This window comes from Cupressus sempervirens, chromosome 1 (assembly GCF_028749045.1).
Source record: "Cupressus sempervirens isolate cs-2001-9-10 chromosome 1, ASM2874904v1, whole genome shotgun sequence".
NCBI lineage: Eukaryota > Viridiplantae > Streptophyta > Pinopsida > Cupressales > Cupressaceae > Cupressus > Cupressus sempervirens.
Window position 1 is genome coordinate 434,207,652 of NC_143118.1, and position 17,012 is coordinate 434,224,663.

A 17,012-nucleotide genomic window follows, 5' to 3' on the forward strand; every position below is an offset into this window, starting at 1 on the left:
TATGTTTGCTACTATTTAGGTTCTAGGTCCTTGTAAAACCTAGGTTTGGGCTTTTTGCTAATATTATAGGTTCCAAGTCCTGGTAAAACCTAGTGAACTATTTATTGGATATCTTTTTAGTTGTTTGGGGTTTTGGGTCCCCTCAAAACTTGTTTTGACTATAAATTCCAAAAAATTAGTAATCAACATGTCATGAACTCTATCATGACAAGTATCATGATCTCTGGCACTCTGAGACAACAAGTTAGTGTAGTTTGATCATGATACGTTCGTTATCATAACTACTGACACTCTAAGATAATAACTTAATGTATTGTATCATGATAACAAATCAAGCTATTGATACGATTGTCACCTTACAATAGAGACCCTCCAAATTTATAAATCAATGAAATATTGTCACCTTTCATGCCATAATCCACATATGCAAAATAGTAACCACCATGAACTAAGTCAGAGGGTGGAACAAGGGCTTTCACCTCAACTTCTTTCTTACAAAGGAGAATACATTACAAGGAATTTCACTTAGAACTTCTCCCTCATAGAGAAGTTATCATCTATAAGGGATTGTACCTCAAAATTCTCCATCTAAACAATGATCCTTGGGAAGTCAGGTCTTGTAGTTACTCTCTTGGAGGCTCTCGCTGCCCAAGGATGTTTGTTGGACTCCCTCTAAATCTGATATCAATCTTCTAACATTTTGGTGATAAGTCATTATTTCCTCATGATGTACACATGGGTAGGAACATCAGAATCATGTGGCCAAGATATCAATCTTCTAACATTTTGGTGATAAGTCACTATTTCCTCATGATGTACACATGGGTAGGCCCATCAGAATCATGTGGCCACACACATGTATTTTTAGACTTCCTTTGAGTATCAATCTTCTAAGCTCTTCAAATTCTCTCTTAATATAGAAGGATACTCATCTCACATAGTCATGTCCTAATGCACCATTCCTTTCTTCGTGCAAGAGCATCCCTGCAGACTACCAAATGGTACAAAAGTACATCAAGGCACAAGATTCTTGTTATTCATACATATAAGAAAGAGACTATAATAAACAAGTGTAATACTCAGAGATAATAAATACTTATCTATAAATCAACATCCTTGATATAAGTTATTCAAATGAAGGTCCATATACATCAAATCAAAAAATGCCTCCAATGGAGAATGAAACATTGGTTAAAGTAATCATTCAGCCCACCCTATAATGTAGAATTCCCATATGCTTCATTATTATTAATTTGAACCATCGAATAGTCTAGTTCGACAACTTTGAAAAGAACATCACTTCCACTAGTAGATGAATTATATTCCTATTTAGTCCTATTGTGATGGTCCTTGCATTTCTACTTTGGTTCTATACCCATGTTCCAACACATTAATCTTTCCAAGTGATTGAAAATTTAAGTGTCCTCCTCAACCTTCTTTAATCCTTATATCATTGATACTATGTAGACATGGGGTAGGCCCATTAAATCATCTAGTTACATGCATTATGAAGTCAAAACTCCCTCTTATTATGATATGATCAAGATCTTCAAAGATCAATTAAAACATATCCTCCATTCTCTCTTTCAGACAAATGTTTTAGACTCCCTCTAAACATTTGTCTTTTGAGCTCTTCATCTAATGATGCTTCTTACAGTGTGTCAAAACTCCCTCTTAATCTAATATCAATCCTCATTTTCCTATAAGAGCATCCGTAGAAAAGATCAAGGGAAATAACACTTATAGTACATATAGAGATACAATTAAGGGAGAAACTACTCGTGAATAGATAAATGAAATACTTAGGATAAAAACTTATCTTTGTATCCTCGTTACAATTTCTTTCAATAAAGGTTCATATACATGTTGTATGGAAATTTTCACTATAGTGATCATAAAGTCGATATTGTTCTTTCCACATATTGATCTTTTCCCTTTAAAAATCTTACACTTTATAATTTATTTTGTTGTGAAATTTCTTATTGGGAATTATGAGCATATACTTATTATTCTTACCTAGAGTTTGAATCCTTCTTGGAAATTCACTCGATCACCTTTCAAGGTTTAATAGTTATATATATTCTTCCTAGATGAATGTTTTACAATGTTCAGTCATGCTTTCATTGTTGTGACATTTGTTACTTCCTGGTATAATGACAATAGTATTTCCTTCCAAACTCCATTCTTCATACTTCATCACTTGATATATATCTTCTTAACAATCATACCTAGATTATTAAATTGTACACAACTTCAAATTAAGGGTTTCTAAATCACATCTTTCCCTTCTATGAGACATATGTTATAATCATTATAATATCATTTTAGGATTGCTTCAATCAGTCTCTCTCCTAATGCTCCTTTGAGAGTCGTAACTCACCATCTTTGGCAGTAATTTTGGGAAATTCATCACTATAATCCTCCTCCTCATTCTTACAAATATTAGTATTATAAAAGAGTAACATTGATTCTTCTAATGTAGATATTGTTAATTCTAAGCGCTGATTGTATATCTCATTCACTGACATAGAGTTTGGATGTTGATCGATCTCCCAATGCTAGGTTGTTGTACCTCAACTCTTAATCACTCACTCTATTTCAAAGGTTGTAGAAGCAACTTGCAACCTTTGTGTAGTGTTGATATTTGATATTGTACACTCACCTGATATGCCAGTGATACCCAATCTGATTTATTTTGACTTGTGCTCATCTCGTTTGATCCGCGTTTGCATGAGTATTGGCTCAGTGCAATGTTTGATCTAACATGTTGCCTGATTCATCCTGGCTATGAGATAAATGTTGGAAATGGTTCATCACCAATGAGGTTTCCAAAACAATCCCTTGCATACACTTTCCCTGCTAGTTCATGGCTCTTGTATAATACACATGTACAATTATTTTATTCATATTACCATCAAAACATCAATTTCTTTCCCCACGAGAGAGCAAGTAATTAAAATCTTTGAATTATAACAATGAGATGTTTGTTATGTTAGGCCAATAATTCCTTCATATGCACTTTTATATTGCATGGATTATTCCCACATCTTTAGTGATTATTCTTTTCTCAATGCTCTTTTATTCCTATATTGTCCTTGTTGCTAAGGAGTTTGAACACGTTGGACATTTGACAGCTTACATGTATTCCTATTGCTTTATCAACTTCTTTTTTTCTTTGTATCTTCTTTGTTACATTTGCAGTTGGCTCTGATACAATATTGAGTAACAAGGATCGTTTCTACAAATGTAATACATTGCCATATATTGGTATGTTCCAAATGCAGATTTGAAGACTCATAAATATGAGAGGAGAAGACATGTCTCTATGGTGCACTTTGATGAGGTGTACTTTGCAGTGGCAACATTAGACCCCTCCAAAGCAAACCCACCTCCACCAAGCATGTAAGTAGATGAGGGCAAAATCTCTAGCAACGGCCCATAAGCAGTCCCCTACAAAACATCCCCAGAAGCAAAAATCAGAGCAGAGATGAAATCTGCCTCGGAGAAAATTGAGAATGCAGGAAAACCCTTGAACACGCAGGAGTAACTTTGTTTGAAATGAGAGAAAATAGGCGGGACACTCCATTTGGGATTCTGAAATAATTTTTAATAAGGTGGGGTTTAAGTTATGCATGAGTAAGTTGAATGTAAATTTGAGGATATATAAGAGATATTTTCTATGACAAGTCAATTTGTGATTTTGCTATAAAAGGTCAACTATTTTAAATCAAATATATTAACCCATCTTTAATGTCATTCTTTATGATAATAGTGTCTATAATAAATGATTGATCATTACGATCCCATCAATACAAGTTAAAACTAATAATCAAACTAATACCAATGCTCCTAACAAAAGAGATATCCAACAATAGTAGTACAATTTAAAACTAATAATCAAACTAATACCAATGCTCCTAATAGAAGAGATATCCAACAATATCAGTACAAGTTAAAACTAATATTCAAACTAATACCAATGCTCCTAATAGAAGATATATCCAACAATATCAGTACAAATTAAAACTAATAATCAAACTAATACCAATGCTCCTAAAAAAAGAGATATCCAACAATATCAGTACAAGTTGATCAATCTCCCAATGCTAAGTTGGTTGTTGTACCTCAACTCTTAATCACTCACTCTATTTTGAAGGTTGTAGAAGCCACTTGCAACCTTTGTGTAGTATTGATTGTTGATATTGTACACTCACCTAATATGCCAGTGATACCCAATCTGGTTTATTTTGACTTGTGCTCATCTCGTGTGATCCAGGTTTGCGTGAGTACTAGCTCAGTGCAATGTTTGATCTGACATGTTGCCTGATTCGTCCTAGCTATGAAATAAATGTTGGAAAAGGTTCATCACCAATGAGGTTTCCAAAACAATACTAAGTCCTTGCATACACTTTCCCTATTAGTTCATGGCTCTTGTATAATACACACGTACAATTTTTTAATTCATATAACCATCAAAACATCAATTTCATTCCCCACGAGAGGGCAAGTAATTAAAATTTTTGAATTATAACAACGAGATGTTTGTTATGTTAGGCCAATAATTCCTTCATATGCACTTTTATATTGCGTGGATTATTCCCACATCTTCAGTGATTATTCTTTTCTCAATGCTCTTTTATTCCTATGTTTTCCTTGTTGCTAAGGAGTTTGAACACGTTGGATGTTTGACAACTTACATGGATTCCTATTGCTTTATCAACTTCTTGTTTTCTTTGTATCTTCCTTGTTACATTTGCAGTTGGCTTTGATACCATATTGAGTAATGAGGATCATTTCTACAAATGTAATACATTGCCATATATTGGTATGTTCCAAATGCAGATTTGAAGACTCATAAATATGAGAGGAGAAGACGTCTCATCATGTTTCATGAAGAGACATGTCTCTATGGTGCACTTTGATGAGGTGCACTTTGTAGTGGCAACATTAGACCCCTCCAAAGCAACCCCACCTCCACCAAGCACGTAAGTAGATGAGGGAAAAATCTCCAGCAAAGGCCCATTAGCAATCCCCTACAAAACATCCCCAAAAGCCGAAATCGGAGCAGAGATGAAATCTGCCTCAAAAAAAATTGAGAATGCAGGAAAACCCTTCAAACATGCGGGAGTAACTTTGTTTGAAACGGGAGAAAATAGGTGGGACACTCCATTTGGGATTCTAAAATAATTTTTAATAAGGTGGGGTTTAAGTTATGTAGGAGTAAGTTGAATGTAAATTTGAGGATATATAAGAGATATTTTCTACAGCAAGTCAAATTGTGATTTTTCTATAAAAGGTCAACTATTTTAAATCAATATTAACCCATCTTTAATGTCATTCTTTATGATAATAGTGTCTATAATAAATGATTGATCATTATGATATCATTAGTACAAGTTAAAACTAATAATCAAACTAATACCAATGCTCCTAACAAAAGAGATATCCAACAATAGTAGTACAAGTTAAAACTAATAATCAAACTAATACCAATGCTCCTAATAGAAGAGATATCCAACAACATTAGTACAAGTTAAAACTACTAATCAAACTAATACCAATGCTCCTAACAGAAGAGATATCCAACAATATCAGTACAACCTAAAACTAATAATCAAACTAATACCAATGCTCCTAACAAAAGAGATATCCAACAATATCAGTACAAGTTGATCGATCTCCCAATGCTAAGTTGGTTGTTGTACCTCAACTCTTAATCACTCACTCTATTTTGAAGGTTGTAGAAGCCACTTGCAATGTTTGTGTAGTATTGATTATTGATATTGTACACTCACCTGATATGCTAGTGATACCCAATCTAGTTTATTTTGACTTATGCTCATCTTGTGTCATCCAGGTTTGAGTGGGTACTAGCTCAGTGCAATGTTTGATCTGACATGTTGCCCGATTCATCCTGTCTATGAGATAAATGTTGGACATGGTTCATCACTAATGAGGTTTCAAAAACAATACTAAGCCCTTGCATACACTTTCCCTATTAGTTCATGGCTCTTGTATAATACACATGTACAATTATTTAATTCATATAACCATCAAAACATCAATTTCTTTCCCCCAGGAGGGCAAGTAATTAAAATCTTTGAATTATAGCAATGAGATGTTTGTTATGTTAGGCCAATAATTCCTTGATATGCACTTTTATATTGTCTGTATTCTTCCCACATCTTTAGTGATTGTTCTTTTCTTAATGCTCTTTTATTCCTATGTTTTCCTTCCTGCTAAGGAGTTTGAACACGTTGGATGTTTGACAACTTACATGGATTCCTATTGCTTTATCAACTTCTTGTTTTCTTTGTATCTTCTTTGTTACATTTGCAGTTGGCTCTGATACCATATTAACAGGGATCATTTCTGCAAATGTAATAACACTGCCATATATTGGTGTGTTCCAAATGCAGATTTGAAGACTCATAAATAATGAAGAGACATGTCTCTATGGTGCACTTTGCAGCAACAACATTAGACCCCTCCAAAGCAACCCCACCTCCACCAAGTACGTACATAGATGAGGGGAAAATCTCCAGCAAAGGCCCATTAGCAATCTCTTACAAAACATCCCCAGAAGCCAGAATCGGGGCAGAGATGAAATCTGCCTTGGGCAAAATAGAGAATGCAGGAAAACTCTTCGAACATGTGGAAGTAACTTTGTTTGAAACAAGAGAAAATAGGCAGGACACTTCATTCTAGATTCTAAAATGATTTTTAATAAGGTGGGGCTTAAGTTATGCAGGAGTAATTTGAATGTAAATTTGAGGATGTATAAGAGATATTTTCTACAGCAAGTCAAATTGTGATTTTGCGATAAAAAGCCAACTATTTTAAATCAAATATATTAATAAGTAGGAGATAATTTCCACAGCTAGTCAAATTGTGATATGAATATCAGGGTTTAACTGTGTGATTTTTGAGTCAAACTCGATGACCCATATTTCATGAGTAGTGATTCAACATGAATCCATCTCTCATGAGAATAAATGGAACACTTAGCACTCATTGGATCTAGGTGATGCTCACAGGGGTGAAGCACCGGGACTTCCCGGGAGGTCACCCATCCCAGTACTACTCCAGCCTGAGCGTGCTTAACTACAAAGTTTCCTCCATAGTTAAACCCAAAGCTTGCAACCCCATTTGCAAAACCTTCACCAAGTGTTGTGCCTTATGAACCATTCATTAGAAAGCCCCTTAAGCTCATCAATTGATAAGTAGGAGATAATTTCCACAGCTAGTCAAATTGTGATATGAATATCAGGGTTTAACTGTGTGATTTTTGAGTCAAACTCGATGACCCATATTTCATGAGTAGTGATTCAACATGAATCCATCTCTCATGAGAATAAATGGAACACTTAGCACTCATTGGATCTAGGTGATGCTCACAGGGGTGAAGCACCGGGACTTCCCGGGAGGTCACCCATCCCAGTACTACTCCAGCCTGAGTGCGCTTAACTACAGAGTTTCCTCCATAGTTAAACCCAAAGCTTGCAACCCCATTTGCAAAACCTTCACCAAGTGTTGTGCCTTATGAACCATTCATTAGAAAGCCCCTTAAGCTTATCAATTGATAAGTAGGAGATAATTTCCACAGCTAGTCAAATTGTGATATGAATATCAGGGTTTAACTGTGTGATTTTTGAGTCAAACTCGATGACCCATATTTCATGAGTAGTGATTCAACATGAATCCCTCTCTCATGAGAATAAATGGAACACTTAGCACTCATTGGATCTAGGTGATGCTCACAGGGGTGAAGCACCGGGACTTCCCGGGAGGTCACCCATCCAAGTACTACTCCAGCCTGAGCGCGCTTAACTACAGAGTTTCCTCCATAGTTAAACCCAAAGCTTGCAACCCCATTTGCAAAACCTTCACGAAGTGTTGTGCCTTATGAACCATTCATTAGAAAGCCCCTTAAGCTCATCAATTGATAAGTAGGAGATAATTTCCACAGCTAGTCAAATTGTGATATGAATATCAGGGTTTAACTGTGTGATTTTTGAGTCAAACTCGATGACCCATATTTCATGAGTAGTGATTCAACATGAATCCATCTCTCATGAGAATAAATGGAACACTTAGCACTCATTGGATCTAGGTGATGCTCACAGGGGTGAAGCACCGGGACTTCCCTGGAGGTCACCCATCCCAGTACTACTCCAGCCTGAGCGCGCTTAACTACAGAGTTTCCTCCATAGTTAAACCCAAAGCTTGCAACCCCATTTGCAAAACCTTCACCAAGTGTTGTGCCTTATGAACCATTCATTAGAAAGCCCCTTAAGCTCATCAATTGATATATTAACTCATCTTTAATGTCATTCTTTATGATAATAGCATCTATAATAAATGATCAATCATTAAGATTCCATCAGTACAAGTTAAAACTAACAATCAAACTAATACCAATGCTCTTAACAAAAGAGATATCCAACAATATTAGTACAAGTTAAAACTAATAATCAAACTAATACCAATGCTCCTAACAAAAGAGATATCCAACAATATCAGTACAAGTTAAAACTAATAATCAAACTAATACCATTCTCCTAACAACAGAGATATCCAACAATATCAGTACAAGTTAAAACTAATAATCAAACTAATACCATGCTCTTAACAAAAAAGATAATCCAACAATTGCACTTATTACACTGCACTTGCACCTCTACTAGCATGGTTTCCATGCATAGACCTCCACCACTAACATTTATAATATAAGGCAACTTTTGGTTGAGGGATTTGAAAGATGGTATCTGGTGTTACCTCCACATTCATTCCAGAAGTTGCAATTATCACAGACTGTTATGTACAATCTGTAGGTCGTACATTAGACACTATTCTGGAAAATTTAATAGAAAACAATGTGTTTTCTTAGGAAAAACCATCATGGAGTGATGATAATTGAATTGTCTCACTATTCTAAGTTACACTGGAGGAGCAGACATTTTCTCCTGTCACCAAGTGCAAAGCTGCAATATTGTAACCTTGGCTGCATCATATTCAAAGGATCAATGAGGCCAGAGCCATATCTACGAGCTTAAACCCTACCATCTCACTATGGATATTCAAACCCAATTGGAGCAAGAATTGACTGGTTGTTATTTGACAAAATTGATGTTCTGAAAGCATCTGTTGATCTTGTTTCCCGAGCTGTTGAACTTGATCCAGTGAATCCATTAAAAGGAACAAAGGCATAGGTATAATTACATCAAATTGATGGCATAAGCATTGTCAGTGAAAGCAGAAAAGTAACACTTCCAAGGAATTTAATCCTAAAGATTACCAGGATCGCTGATGTGCATAAACTAGCTTTATTGAAATGGTTGTGTAAATCTAAACTCCATAACCCCTCCTAGAGTCTATTTCGTACCTAAATAGCTGGACTAACAAGAATGGCACGAGAATTTTGACAAAATGCCTTTGAGAGACACCATGGTTGTAGGATGCACACAAAATGGATCCATTAAAAATATTTGTAAAAGATTATAAACAAATGCAACTTGTACATCAAAACGAAAAATGGATGTACATCAAAACGTTATGGATTGGAGAATTTTGTTAAGTATGTCAAGACAAAAGGAAAATGAAAATGCAGATTCAAATAGCAAAAGCATGAGGATAGGAGAGGAAGCAGGGCACTGAACTCATTCCACAAAATCATTGTACTGTTGTAAATTGTTTTAAAATTTAAACAGTATCGTATCTACCTTCTAAGGATTCGCACATCTGTACTATCTCTGTTAATGCTTCCAAGACAGCGTTAAAAACCCAAATCTACCAAGCTGAAATAAGTTTATAAGGGTAACGTAGGAAAGATTATTTAGTTTGTAAACTTGTGGCAGTACATGAAAACAGAGGAGATAATGATAAGTTTCCATAACAAAATCAATGAAAAGAAAGCTCATGGTGTAAGCTTAAAAGTTTCTGCTCTTTTTTGTAGATTTGACTGATCCAACTGCCAGAGGTTATCTATAGGTTTCGGGTAAAGATTTTTGGTGATATTCTTGGTTGCTTCCACTTGTAGGTTTCTGAAAACCCTTATTATATAAGCATTAAAGTTTGTGAGGTCTCACCAAAGTCAAGAGCTTAGTTGAATTAAAGTGGCATTCAAGTGACCCGCTAATGATACAACTGCACAAGGCTGATTGATTTATTTAATTCCATCAGTGCTATTTGCTATTATTTAAGGTTCTATTTAGATTCAAAACTAAAAAGAGTTTAGAGTTGTGCATCTTGTTTAGAGATTAGAAACTATCACACAATAATAGAGTAAGACGTGGATTGTCATGAAATACATTCAATCTTCAATCTTCACTATGATTAAGGGATGACCTGTCATTTTAAAAGTCTAATCCACGCATCTTTGATGTAAATGAATTCCATTTTCCAGATACATGCAGTGGACTTTGAAAGAGGATGAGTTCATTGGAGCAATCTACAATGTTAATACACCTCAATAACAAACACAAAATACGTACAATGGGAGAATGAGATCCACATTTCTATTAGTATTGTTTAGTACATAAGAAATATGATTTGAATTGTTTGGTACTTAAGAAATATGATTTGAAGTTATTGTTTCTTACCCTAGCAAAATTCCAACTTACTGATCTTTAATTAGAGATGCTAATGTTGAGTTATGCTCAAAACTGATAGATGAAATCAAATACAAACTATGACCAATAAATATGAAAATCTATAAGCTGATCAAGAAACAGGGGCACTTCACATTATCATCACATTATCACCATTAAATAAAACCAAATGACTTAGAGAGAAATATTATTTCCTAGAAACAGTACCTAATGGTGTACCTGACATAACAACGCTCAAAGCCATTATTAGATTTAGAATCAGCGAAGTTTGTAATAGGCTTCAGGAATCAGGGAGTCATGAAGTGATCTGGAGAATCAAAAAAATATCATATGGCAATTAATTCTAATCTGGGGATTTCATCAATGATATTCAATAAAAACCAAGGTAATGGGATACCTTGGTTTTCCAACCATTAAACTGAAGGAATTTACTTCAGAAAAATCCCAATATCCTGCAACAATGGCAACTAACATATAATATATTATGACCCAAATCTGGAGTATTATGATAATGTTCCCATCTATTTGCATCACTCCCACATATCATGAGGGAAAAAAACTGGTTGACAATCTCGCAAACCATGGCTGTGATGGTAGAACACTGCACTTAGAGCCAATGCCACAGATTTTTGACTTCCCGGATATCATGTAAGCCATAAATGAAGATTGCACAAGTTTTGCATAATCAGCTCTAATATAAGGTGAAATATATCCTCAGGGAAGTCATTCTTCTTCTTTCAAAGACCTCTTTTTTCTCTGTTCCAGGCTTCCATGCCTTTGTTATATATCTTTATTTTAATATATATTTCGTATAGGCCCCGGACCTTTTGTTTTGAAAAAAAAACGTATAAAAACACTCAGAGCAGCCATGTACAACCAGAACCAGACACATCAGTATAAGTCCCTTGCTGAACCAAAAAGATCATCAAAAACTAATCATTACAATATGGTGTATATGTCCTTGAACTATTCAGAAACAAAATTATAATATTGTTAGTGGAATCAGACCTGAAGATCATAAAAAAGTAATTATTATGATTAAACTGAAACAGAGGGCTACTTAGAATAAACATTCCTTACACTCTGTCTCCCCGTGTTCTCCTATGTTCACAGGAGAAGTACATCTCCATTTCAATAATCATGCACATTATTAATTTTAAAGTAGTTAAAAAATGAAAGATGGTTGTGGTCAGCTAATGATACAATCCACATCTGGAAAAATTGATTACTGTCTACTTTTTTTTTTTTTTAAGACTGCAGGAATCGGTGCAACACGGCCCCCCTATAAACTGCAGTGCGCCTGGTAAACTTTTTAACGTGACCGGTAGCATTGGCACGACACGCCCACCGGTACCATGAAGACGGAGGAGATTAGAACCCGTGACCAACCCCCTGCAACAGGGAAGATTTAGCCAACTGAGCTAGGGCCCCCGCCCTGATTACTGTCTACTTGATTAAATCTATCTTTATCAATCAAACAATGAAAAATAGAAATTACATATTGACGTTGTATTAGTTTATATACAATACACAAGGCTGATTAGTTTATATAATGCTATCAGTGCTATTTGCTATTATTTAAGAAACTAAACAGAGTTTAAAGTTGTGCATCTTGTTTAATTACTGATTTAGAGTAGAAACTATCATACAGCAATAGCATAAGAAGTGAGATTTCATGACACACATTCAATCTTCACTATGATTAAGGAATGGCATATCATTTTTAAAATCTAATCCCACATATCATTGAAAGAGAATGATCTACATTGTTAATGCACCTACTCAATAACAAACACAATACATCATATTGTATAATAAGACAATGAGATCCACATTTCTGTTAATATTGTTTACTACATAGATTTATGGTTCGAAGTTATTTTATCTTACCCTAGCGAGATTCCAACTTACCAATATCATTAAATAAGCTGCTAACATTGAGTTATGCTCAAAACTGGTGGAAAAATCTGTTGAAGGCCAAAATCAAATACAGACAGACTAAGGCCAATAAATATTAAAACTTATAAGATAAGAAACAGGGGTACTTCACATTACGTTACTAAATAAAACCAGATGACTTAAGAGATGTATCATTTTCTAGAAACAGTAATGGTGTATATGACATAACAATGTTCAAAGGCATTATTTATTAGTTTTAGAATCATCCAAAATTGTAATACTCTTACCATGCAAAAATGCTCCAGCGATCATGGAGTCATGAAGTAATCTATGGAATCTAAAAATATCATATGGCAACTAAACTTAATCAGGGGATTTGATCTTATGATATTCAATAGAAACCAGGGTACCTTAAAACACTAGAAATAGGAACATTATCGAAAGTTAATCAAGGAAATCAGATTCAGATTGCAGCCATTAAATTGAAGAAAGTGACTTCAGAAAAATCACTCACATACCAAATAGCATATAGAAGCACTCAAAACTGCCATGTACATTTAGAATATACACGTCTGTATAAGGCCCTTGCTACACAGAAAAAGATCTAGTTTATATGGTGTCCCCTGAACTATTCGAGATATAACATTATCATATTATTAGTGGATGTTAGTAGAATCAAAGGAGATTTGTAAAGTCCTTGCTACACAATAGGTCCCAGGGTTTATGGTATTTTTTAACCTGAGATCTGACATCTCTGTTCAATTGCATATTGAATAGGTGAGGAAAGAAAACAATAGAAATGATTATTCTTATAAGAATTTAAACAAACTATGACACCAGAGAAAATCCTATACTAACCAAACTATTTCATATTTATGCATTCAATATCATACTGGTTAGAGTTTATATGCCATTTTATTTAGAAAATTCCATACAATAATCACCTGCAATGTGGTAACCACAAAATCGCAGAACTGGAAAGCACTAAAACTCAGCATACAATTCAAAGTACTCACCTGAAGAAATTATTTCGGTTGCATACTTGGCAGGTATCATGTTGCAAATAACAGAGTCCTCTGGTCCTTCCTCTGCTCGCCACAACCTCCTCACTCTCAAATAAAATACAACAGGAAACAAAATAAAACACAAAAACCCTAGAGAAGATTTGAACATAGAGAGTATGAGATAATAAAACACACAAAATGAGAAGACGTCAAAAGCAAAAAGAGAATAAAGAAGCAAAGGCATGGCCATGCCAAAGGAAACAAGAAAGAGAAAAACACAAAATCAGAGGAAAAAAAACCAGCAAACATGAATGAAAAATGATCAAAGTACCTCTATATATAGTGAGGAAATCATAGAACTCTTATAGAAAAATAGAAAAAAATCAACGGAACTTTTATTTAAAAAAGCAGAAATCAGCTTTAAAAAACAAATCTCAACGGCTATGGCATCCATAAAATAAGAAACCTTCTATCTAGATGGGAAAAAACAATGAAAATAAAAACTGAAAAAACTAAAATCCAACGACCATGGCATCTGGATCACATATTAAAGAGATTTGTTTTGTTTTTTATATGAAAACGAAATATTTTATTAAAATGCAGAAATAAACTGAAAAAGAAAAAATCAAAGCAGAATCAATTTGAAATAACAAAACTCAACGGCTATAGAATTCATAAAATCCAAAATATGCTAAAAATAAACTGAAAAAAGCACAGATCGTAATCATTCATTTGCCGTCATGGGCGACCGCCATTTGAGCATAAAAGTTCTCTTCTTTCAATTTGCGCTTATCAACGGCCTTTTATTTTGTTGTTTTGTCGCATTAATTGTTTGTTTAATTTAGTGGAAGAGAAATTTTATGTTTAAGATTTTTTTTAATATACTATAGATTTAATTTTTAAAAACTTGTTACATATAATTTAATTTATAAGTATTGTTAATTTATTAATATTTGGTTTTTAAATAATATTTAATAGATAGAATTAATACAAGTTGTTATTTACTCATTTATTATACAAGGATTAAATTTATAAGATTACAAATAGAAGATGCAGTGGATTAAATTTGTACCATTTGATTTTATGTTCATATTTAAATTATTTCTTCAATAAATCATTTTAAATTAATTCTAAGATTTTTTATTTAATAGAAACATGTTAAACTTATACTACATTTTCAATGTATAATTTGATAACATATATCTAATTGACATTGTTGAAAGAAAACTTCAAATCAATTTCATTAACAAATTGATAACTATATTTGGAAAGGCACCCTTCTTTGCAAAAAAATATATCTATGTTCCAAGTTCCCACATAAACTAAAAATTCAAAAAAATAGTATTATTGAATTCATAATATTAAATTATGATTATAAAAGCCTCTGATTGTAATAACCAAGAGCAATGTGTTGTATTTAGCATTCAATCTTTGCCGTATAATTGTATTTATAATGGTACCTATTATTAGTACTTGCTGGTAGGCTAAGTACTATTTGCTACAGTGGAAAACCAGACAACTTCTGCTACATGAACTAACAGGATTGAAAATGCTATAGGAAGTACAAAAATTATGAAGAAATTTAATGTCATGTTTTACATATGTTTTAAATTTATAATGTTTGTAATAAAGTCCTACGTTGTGGTAGCATAAAGGGAGGAGTGATTCGATAAACTCTCCAATTGTAGCCACTTAGGACAAAGTGAGTTTTTATTTCAGTTTAAGAGTGTTTGTGTGTGTTTGATAATTTAAGTCAACTAGAAATTGATGGTTATAGGAAACTTCCAATAGCTGGAAAAAGTTGGTGACAAATTCTCACTTATGACCGATTCCAATGATTTGAAAAAAATGGCTTTTGATTCTTGGTTGTTGACGTTTCATATTCCAGATGGAAAGAAATAAAAGACATGAAAAGAAAGTCAATTTGGAATATAATTTTAGGGAGATCGGATACCAAGAGATATAGAAAGTATTTTTTGAGTTTTACTAATTTTTTATGAGTTGATGGTTTTTTAGATATACGATTTCTTGTGTTTCTCTTCTGAATTGATATTTTGAACTGAAAGAATCTATGGATGGTTTTGTTTTAGAATAGTAGTATATTGGTCGGTTTTGAGTTTAAAGTAAATTTGTTGGTTGGAAGCAATCTCAAGAAATATGTTTTCTAATTTATTTGTATGTGAATATCTACTATTTTGAGGGTCGTAGAAATCGATGGAAGTCTTTTAACTCTCCACAATCTATTTTTTGGGATCGTGGAAGAGTATGTATCATATTATTTTCATTTTCTTTTATTTTTTTGTTTCAATGAGTTCTGCTTGTATCCATGCAGAAGAAAGCTATTGAATCAGGTGAATATGTTCATATATTCACTGATATGCATAATCACATGAACAATATGTGATATTGATAAATATCAATGCAAGCCATCGAATTTGTAGTTTCAATTCATGTTTGAAATGTCTTCACTAGTGCATTTAACCCTAAATTTTGACCAACTCTTTTAAATGGCTTGGTTGGTCACATTATAAAGAAAACTTTTGTTTTTTTTTTAATAACATGCCTGTTGTTCACAATTGTGACCAATTATTTGTATTTTGTGTTGGTCTCAATTACGATGCACACGACAACATAAAAACAAAAAGAGAGAGAGGCAAAAACACATTTCACTTGAGCAAGTTAGTGTCGAGGGCATTTTGCTTGAGCACCATTCCAGCATTTCGCATAGTGGAGGGCATAGTGGTTCTATTTCTGAGATTTGGCAAAGTCTCTACTTTTTTGGTTTTTTTCATTACCAATGATCTACTAGCCTTCTCTCGATCCTTCCGTGATAGATTGCTTCGAAGGGATTTTCAACAGATACCAAGTAGATGGGTTTTCCTTAGGTTTGTTGCTTTCCCATGTTGTCTAGAGGTTTTTGCTGGGAGAGATCCTTCACTTTCCATGCTCTAGTAATTTCTTCCCCTTTGATTCCATGCAATCAGGAAAGGGCTTTAAAATTTTTCTTGAGGGCATTTCACTTGAGCAGAGAATTTGAAGCTTTCCAACATTCTTCATTGATTGGAGCGTCATTCGAGCATATAGGGCCACTTGAAGACTTACCGCCATCAAAGGTAAGGGCAAAATGCAACTATTTCTATTGTATATGCAGCTTCAATTTATAATGTGGCTTGTTACATAGAGTTTATTTGTAAATGGCTTGCAATGTGAATATGATGCATATGCTTGGGGTCTGGCAACCTGTGTGGCTAACTTCATCCTTCACTTTTCCTTCTCAAGCTGATAAAATTGGAAGAGGGTCTTATGGTAGATTGAGGGCATTAGATTGTGAAACTAGTGGTCGTTTACAATGGTTCAAAATCTTTTCTTTTTGTTGGTTCTTCATCTGCCCTACATGCTCTTTCATATACAGTTCAGTTTTGGTGAAAGAGGCGCAAAAAAATTCAACAAAAATTATAAGAAGCTTAGGGCTACAACAGGGTTTGGTATCATCTCTTGA

At 33.9% G+C, this 17,012-nt stretch overlaps 1 protein-coding gene across 7 annotated transcripts; it reads right to left on the reverse strand.

The window, feature by feature from the left end:
* Positions 1 to 348: 348 nt before the first annotated feature.
* LOC149578145 (uncharacterized) lies at positions 349 to 13,814 on the reverse strand. Of its 7 annotated transcripts, none has more exons than XR_016364230.1 (2): positions 13,526 to 13,814; positions 349 to 991 (listed from the first exon to the last, which is right to left on the reverse strand). XR_016364230.1 is itself a non-coding variant. In XM_089827678.1 (2 exons), exons 1-2 carry the CDS (start codon positions 13,761 to 13,763, stop codon positions 3,365 to 3,367), a joined length of 324 nt encoding a protein of 107 aa, XP_089683804.1. In that variant the 5' UTR covers positions 13,764 to 13,814; the 3' UTR covers positions 3,151 to 3,364. The 7 variants fall into 7 exon arrangements, 6 of the variants coding, with proteins under 6 accessions (XP_089683804.1, XP_089683819.1, XP_089683814.1 ...); XM_089827678.1 differs by lacking the exon at positions 349 to 991 and adding an exon at positions 3,151 to 3,450; XM_089827693.1 differs by lacking the exon at positions 349 to 991 and adding an exon at positions 6,279 to 6,610.
* Between the last annotated feature and the right edge of the window lie 3,198 nt (positions 13,815 to 17,012).

Bases quoted from the DNA above. Each gene is read 5' to 3' on its own strand.
- LOC149578145 (XM_089827678.1), bottom strand. From the start codon at position 13,763: ATGGCCATGCCTTTGCTTCTTTATTCTCTTTTTGCTTTTGACGTCTTC. The intron at 3,451-13,525 runs GTGAGTACTTTG...GATGTTTTGTAG, and splicing joins AACCGAAATAATTTCTTCAG to GGGACTGCTTATGGGCCGTT.